The following is a 7,454-nucleotide window of genomic DNA, read 5'->3' as shown; positions in this document are numbered from 1 at the left end:
AGCCAAGGGGGTGCAGAGAAGGGGGGCTCAGAGGCCTCCAGCCCCCAGCCTGTACTTCGCAGCACTATGCCCCAGCCCCCAGGTTATCAGTGAGACCTGGGCTTGAGGGGCAGCTGCAACCTCGGGCTGCCCTCTGGGAGCTGAAGAGCCGTGTCCTGCAGAGTGCGGATATGTGGGCACCCAGGGAAGGCCGCCTGCCCAAATACCCTCCCCAGGGCCTGGTTCAGACCAAGGTCAAGCTGCCTCCAGGGCCCCAGATGGCAAAGGGCCACAGGCCAGGCTGCCGCTGGGACCAACGCCCCTGGGCCTGCTGTCCTCGTATAGGGGTCACAATGCTACGCCGAGGCGGCCATTTCTGCCGTCCAAACACCCACAGCCCCCACTGCGGGACACCCTCCTCCGCCCTGCACTGGGAGGCAGAGCCTTGCACTGGCTGTGGGGGGACCTCTGAGCCCAGGGGACTGCTGCTCCCCATCCGGGGTCTGCAGAAAATCTCCCGTGACCTTCCTGGCAGGGTGCCCTGCCGTGTTGGATCACAGCCCCACACGGCCGCAGGCTGAAGGCAGACGTGCCTGCAGCATCGCCTCTTCCAGCCCCTGGAGCCACCTCCACACCGGCAGCTTGCACCCTGAGCACCCCATTAGTTTTATCAAGCCAAGTTCTCTGTTACAGCCACATCTCCTCTGATCCCACCAGGCAGCTCTGGAGCAAGGATTCCTATCCTTACAATACAACCCCCCAACTGCAGCAGCCACCAGGTCAAGAGCAAGCCTAGATGGGCCACTGGTCTGTTCTCATGCAGCCACATCTGAGATCCTGGCTGGCTCCACTGGCAAGAACAGAGCAGGACAGACGGGACAAATCCACGGCAGCATAATGGGCTGGGGAGGCTGTGACTGGGACGGCACTGGGTGCTCCCCTGGCCTGCGTCTGACACCTGCTGGAGAGGACAGCAGGAGAACTCGGCTCCACAACCTGCTGCATTGCCAAAGAAGAGTAAAGGGGCCAGGATACCTTTATGGAGGAGAAATGCTAATAGAAAGGGGCCTGATGTGTGCAGTTTGTTGTCACCAAGCTACAAAACAACATAGTGGGTGTGTGGGTTTTTCCAGGCTTCTGTAATTTGCTGGTTGCCCCATCGGGCCAGGAAGGGCTTCTGTCCCCTCGTGTTGCTACATGTGCCAGGGTTTATCTTGTTTCGCCTTACTCAGAGGCACTGGGTGTGGGCTACAGCCAAGCCAGGGGACCTTGAGTGGCGTGTGCCGGTGTTGTGCCTGGGACCGCAACCTGGAGGAGCCTGCTTAGAGGGGCTTCCTGGTCAGGGTCAGGCCGATCGCCACATCAGGGGGAGGAAGGAATTTTACCCCACAGTCCAACTGGTCTGTCCTGTAGGGGTTTTGCTCTGTAGTGAAGGGGAACACGGTCCTCTTCCTTTCATCCCCAGTATATTTAACAGCCTTGCAGTGGCACGTGCCATTGTCCCCCTGCTTTGCTGGTGACAGGTGCGGGTGCTCTCAGGCTACGTGCCTTGCAGGTGTGGGTCAGGGCTCTTTGTGGAGTGTAAGGAATAGGTTAGACGAGCACTTGTGTGTAACATCTTAGAGAGGGATGCACTTGCCTTGAGCTGGAGGTTGGACTACTTGACCTCCTGGAGTCCTGCTTTTCTATGAATCTTCCCTAGCCCTCTCCCCTGGACGGGGCCAGGCAGGGGCATTACCTGGGCTTTACAGAACCTCTTCATCTGGGCCTCCTTGGCGCGACGGGTCAGCGTCCTCCGCCACGTGGGGTACTTCTCCTTCACATCCAGAATCTCGGCCTGGAAGCAGAGCACAAGGGAAGGGGGCAAAAGAAGCCGTGTTTCCTATGGGGCTCACAGCAGGCAGGGGAAAGCCCGAGAGACTGGAGACGTCTTCAAGCCTGATAAAGGACTTAAGTGAGCATTTCCTTATTGGCTGTAAACAGGCAAGTGGCCAGGCCCCAGCCAGAGAGCTGAGAGTCTAATTAGAGAGGAGGAAGATGGAGAAAGCAGAGCAGAGAGGTAGATGGAGGGGTGGAGAGGGACAGATGTAGCTGCAGGGAACAAGGAGCACTTCATTATAACCAGCTTCAAACTCACGTCTGCAAAGTACACAGCATCCTCACTCGCCGCTGCCACCACCTCCTCCTCTTCCTCCTCCTCATCGCTGTCAGTCTCCTGCAAGTCTGTCCAGAGAAGCAGCATTTAAGCCCCTGGGGGGCTGCTCCCATTTGGGGATTCAGTCAGCCAAGCTGGTCCCAGCCCAAGGCTGCCAGCTCAGAAGCCAGTCAGTGCCAAGCGGGATGGAGGTTTTATGAGCTGAGCACCCGTCTGTTGGGAACCAAACGCACCAGCCTCACTGCACGCCACACAACAGCCACCGGGAGCTGCCTTCTGCCTAACCTGGGCGGGACGGGAACCGGTCCCCTGGAGGGGAAGGGGTGTTCCGATCCCTCTCCGCAGACATGACCTGAATCATTGCCGTATGCAACATTTCTGGGAAGGCACAGATGGCCCAGCCCTCGCTGCCTGCCCCAGAGGGCTGTTTGGCAGGGAAAGCCACCCCACCCACAATACTGGATACTGGGAAGGGAGTTCACAGCGGGACCCGGCAACTGAGCTGCATCAGGCCTAGAGACTCAGCCCACGATTACCTTCTTCCTCCTCCTCCTCGAACCTGTGCTGGCCCAAGCCGACCTTCCCCCTGTCGGGGACACTCCAGGAGGGCACCGCTTTGTGCTGCGGCGGCTGGGGCTCCCCCTGGATCTCTGCCTCACCGTCTGAAGTCACATTCAGCGTGGCCAGTCTGAGCTTCTCCAGTTCCGACAAGAAAATCTTCTTCCTTTTCCCAGTGTTGTCCTGCCACTCTGTGTCCTCCCTGGACTCTGGGGGCACAGACACCTTTTCCAAAGGCAGAGGCTCTGGAGTGGCGGGCTGCAGCGGCATCTCCGGGTGGCTGTGTTCGTGGATGCCTTGTTCCTCACGGTGAGGTCTGCTGTCTCCTAATCCAGGCCCAGGCTCCACTGGCAGGACCCTGGCTCCCACCCCAGAGGGCATGGTGTCCCCTGCAATCTCCTCCAGCATCTCTTGGGCTTCCTGCTCATCCACACTGCTCAAAGTCCCATTCTCACCGTAGGGGCTGATGGCTACCTGGTCTTCTCCAGCCCCTTCCCGTGGCTCTGGAGGGTGATCTGCTCTCACTTGATTTGAGAGGGAGCCCGGGCTGCCTGGAGGACTTGGCAGATCAGAATCTGTTTCCATTCTTGCTCCCTCAGAGGCCGAGCCCGGGCTGCCAGGGTCCAAGGCAGCGCGGTGTTGGATGCTCCGGGATGGATCCTAGCAGGAACCAAATGCAGACCATTAGCCTTCCCAGCGAGTTATCGCTATGAGCAGATGTAGCTGTCTGCCAATGGCTGGGAGACAGCCGCAGGGGACCTCACTGGCTGGTTACTGGGGAGCCCCAGACTTCAGTTCCCAGGCACAGCTGTATCTGCAGGGATGGGCCCGGGTAGCCCTCAGCTCAGCCCCAGAAGTGGGGGCCTACTTACCGTGGGTGGTGGCACGTCCGGGCTGTGGGGGTTGTAGTGCAGCAGGCAGTAGAAGTGTCCTGAGGGCATAAAGCAGACAGTGTCATGAGCTGCCCCATCACTCAGCGGACAGCTCCAAGACTACGGCACTACTCCAGCTGAGCTAGGTTGGGACCGCTGGCTGCAACAACACGCTGCCTGTTGGCTGAAAGCAAGGCCACGGGCTTCGACCAGACTGTGCCAACGCTCCTGTAGCCCACTGGCTAGGTTCTTGCCTTTCCTAGGCTCTTACCCTTCCTCTCTGGGTCAGACTGATCGCCATATCTGGGGTCAGAAAGGTCAGACTGGTGCAGACAAGGGGGGTATTGCCTTCCTCTGCTGTGGAGGCACACCCCTCTTCCTTGCATCTCTCACATGTATTAAATAGCCTTGCAGGCAGGACACAGCCAGTGCCCTCGTCCACCCCTCTGCTTTACCTGCAGCAGGTTCAGGTGTTCTTGGTGTCCTCAGGCTACGTGCCTTGTAAGGCATGTGATCGGGCTGATTGGTTTGACAAGCACGGCTTGGATGAGGATGCACCTGCCTGGAGCCAGGGGCTGAACCGAGTGATCTCGTATGAAAGGAAGAGACGAGCCGAGAGAAATGCAGCCACTGCCTGCCTGTCTCAGGTCCATGTCAAAGTGATGGAAAAAGGCCACAGGGGCTGAGCCAGGTCAAGCAAACCCATGTGGCTTCTCAAATGGGAAGGTGGCTACTTGCTGCATCTCCAAGCCCAGAGCAGGCCAGCAAAGCCGATGCTGCCAATTGCCACATTTGCTTTTCTGGAATCTTTTCTCAGGCTTTATGGAAGGAAACAATTTGCTCGACCGGCACTCTGATAACGAGCACATCAACCCCACGCAGCTTTCCTGAGCCTGGAGGGCAGCACAGATGTTCCCATAAGGCGGGGGCTGTTTCTTTGTTCATTAAATCATAGAGAAGTGGGGCTGGAAAAGACCTCCAGAGGTTACATCTAGTCCATCCCCTGCCTGAGGCAGGATCAGTCCTGTCTAAACCCTCCCGTCTAAAATCCATAATTTAACCTCTTAGTAAAATTACCGTCAGCCCTGACACAGCGCAAGGCATCACACCCAAACCTCCCACAGGTAAAGCAAGGGAACCACAGCAGCCAGCGCCCTGCTTCTGTAAAAAGGTGGCTCAAGAGATCCCCGGTAGAGGCCAGTAGCGACACCAGCTGAACAAAAACTTTCCCCTGAGACAGTGAACTGGCAAGTGGGGGCGCTGACACACCATCCTGCCTCCCAGACGTGCACCTCAGTTTGAAGGGGAGCTCTGTTTGTTGCAGGGGCTGTGCGAGGCCATCACACCAGCCCAGGACAAACAGCCCAGCAACCTCCTTGGGGTGGGGGAGAACAGCCAGTTGGCACGATGCACAACAGGAGGGAAGGGCTCAGGACCCTGGCACAAGCCTACACCTGGCCAGTACCTTCTTAAGGTAGTCCCCTGCCACCACCCCCAGCCCCAGACTCACCGTCCTCCTCACTGAAGGCAAAGTCGCCCAGGCGCAGCGTGGCACCGCACCGCCAGCACTGGAAGCAGCCTCGGTGGAAGAAGTGCCCCTCAGCGCTGACCCTCTCCAGGATGTACACCCGCTGACCGCAGAAGTAGCAGGCATCGCTGCTCTCTGCGGGGGACGCGGCCGAGCTCTGCAGAGGAGACCACGTAGCCTCAGCTGAGAGGGCTGGGCACTACCTGCTGGCTGAAATGCCAGGCCCTGGCAGACAGCTGATCCCACACCTGCCTAGGCTGCTCCGTTTGTAAGCTGGGAGCTGGCTCCTCTCCAGGGCCCTCATGGGGCTGTCAGAGGCTAAGGGGCAAGGGATGCCCAAGGATGCATGGCAGAGCCTGGCACAAGAGGGCTGATGGGGTAAGAAAATGCCATAGCCCCTCCCCAGGGCTGTCCCTTGCACACAAGGGCGTAAACACCACTAGGCTCTGCTCTCCTGAATGCTTCGGCTACTCCCAGCTCAGCCTAGATCCAAAGCCAGGGGGGCAACCCCTTGCTTCGCCCTCCTCACCCCCAGGCCAGGCAGTCCCTGTTAAGTGGACTGGGCTTTCCCTTGCAACACCCTCCCCATCACCTATAGAAAACGCAGGAGACCTTTGGGCCAAAAGCAGTCTGCCCGGTTGCCCTTGCTGCTTTGCAAGAAGCAGAGACTGACCTGCCTCTGCACCGTGGGGGACTTGGGGACCTCGGTCTCCGGGGTCTGAGGCTGCTCACGACTCCCCTGGCCAAGGTCAACAACAGAGGAGTCACCTTCCAAACTTGAGTCCAGCTAAACAGCAACCCAACAGGGGAGAGCTCAGTGTGTCATTCTGGCCCACCAGAAGTTAGCAGGACCATGGCTCCTTCCCCAGCGTGGACACGAGAGGAGGCTGGGCCCATACTGCAGCATCAGGCACTGTGTGCCAGCCCCCTGCTGTCCACGCAGCGCCCACACCTTTGAGGCTGAGTGCGCCCACTGTCTGGGCAAAACGCCTGGGGTCTAATGAGAGGAGACCAGCGAGGCCAGGCAGAGAATAGCTGAAGGACCCAGCTGGCAGACAGAGCTGCTCAGGGACACAGCAGCCCAGGTCCCTTCAGCCCAGGAGCGCAGGAACATTTTCAGCCCCGAGTCACTGCAGACTCCTCCTCCAGCCCATCAACTAGCTGGTACAAGGATCAGTACGTTTGGCTGGTGCACAGGGCAGGAGGCTCAGGGCCTGCTCTGTCAGTCGGTGTTTGGAGGTAGCGTCTACATGAGCAGCCCATATACACCCCAACCCACCGCACAGCCACCTGGCCAGGCACGTGCTGGGGAGGCAATGCCTTGGGTCAGTGCCTTGAGGCTGCACCACGTGCCTGTGCTTAGATGCGGCTCCATGTGGAATCAGCTTTTTTTTGGAAAAATGTTTGTGTTCCAAGTCAAATTAGCCAATTCGGTTTCAAATCCTTTCGATTGAGCAACACTCAATCATTCGAGCACCATACATGGCACTACAACCAGCAAGTATCCTCCACCCCAGATTTTTCAGCCTGAGGCTTCAGATACGATGTCTACCAATGGATTTGGGAGTATGTGCAGGCCCATGCCTGGAGGCTTGGGATTCGGATGCCCCCGAGTCTCACTTGCCCTTGACAAAAGGCCACAGGAGCAAGCTAGGGAAAAGTCCCCCATTTCCATAACGCAGGCATGTAGCCGAGATCCTCCCACTGGAAGTTGGCCATTGGAAAGCTAATTATAAGACTCGCGTACGGCGTCCTGTCTACAGTGCACTGAACAGGGGTACACCCTTTACTACACAATGCCATTCAAGTCTACCCTGGACCTTCCTCAGCACCCCACATACCCCACTCCCCCATAACCAAATTCCCTCCAGTGCCCACTCCCACTGACCTTGGACCCCGCAGCACCAGGCACTCCCTTCCCAGGGACACAGCCTGCTTTCCCCATCGCACCCTGCAGTGATGCACCCAAGGACCCGAGTCTTGTGTCCAGCATCACAGTGCACCAGCTTCCAGCCTGGCCCCAGACAGCACATTTCAGGGAGCTAAACTCACCGTTGCTTCCTTCTTTGGCTTCTTGGTCTCAGCATCCTGCTGGGAGCGGTCCTGAAATCAGAGATGGGGCTGGCTGAGCAAGGCTGTGGCAGATAGGCCATAGTTTCATAGTTTCTAGGGTCAGAAGGGACCTGAGTAGATCTAGTCCGACCCCCTGCCACGGCAGAAAAGAGTACTGGGGTCAGACGACCCCAGCAAGGTGTACATCCAACCTCCTCTTAAAGCCCCCCAGGGTAGGCGCCTGCACCACTTCTCTTGGAAGCTGGTTCCAGATCCTAGCCGCCCTGACTGTGAAGTCGCGCCTCCTGAT

The 7,454-nt window shown here is 58.3% G+C and overlaps 1 protein-coding gene across 4 annotated transcripts in view; it reads right to left on the bottom strand.

Moving 5' to 3' along the window:
* Positions 1-1,236: 1,236 nt before the first annotated feature.
* Positions 1,237-7,454, bottom strand: part of LOC109317837 (protein-methionine sulfoxide oxidase MICAL2-like) — a 19,559-nt gene continuing 13,341 nt past the window's right edge. For 2 of the 4 annotated variants that reach the window (XM_019546767.1, XM_019546770.1), the window contains 7 exons: positions 7,145-7,195; positions 5,766-5,879; positions 5,075-5,249; positions 3,565-3,623; positions 2,671-3,352; positions 2,117-2,202; positions 1,237-1,816 (listed from right to left, as the gene is read on the bottom strand). In XM_019546767.1, coding sequence (XP_019402312.1) covers positions 1,637-1,816; positions 2,117-2,202; positions 2,671-3,352; positions 3,565-3,623; positions 5,075-5,249; positions 5,766-5,879; positions 7,145-7,195 — 1,347 coding nt within the window. In that variant the 3' untranslated portion in view covers positions 1,237-1,636. The remainder of the gene's footprint in view (positions 1,817-2,116; positions 2,203-2,670; positions 3,353-3,564; positions 3,624-5,074; positions 5,250-5,765; positions 5,880-7,144; positions 7,196-7,454) is intronic. The other 2 variants (XM_019546768.1, XM_019546769.1) reach the window with 2 other exon arrangements.

The sequence above is a fragment of the Crocodylus porosus genome, unplaced genomic scaffold, assembly GCF_001723895.1.
Source record: "Crocodylus porosus isolate Cpor-Errol unplaced genomic scaffold, CroPor_comp1, whole genome shotgun sequence".
NCBI classification, from domain to species: Eukaryota; Metazoa; Chordata; order Crocodylia; family Crocodylidae; genus Crocodylus; species Crocodylus porosus.
This window is presented reverse-complemented; position numbering and strand designations above follow the sequence as displayed.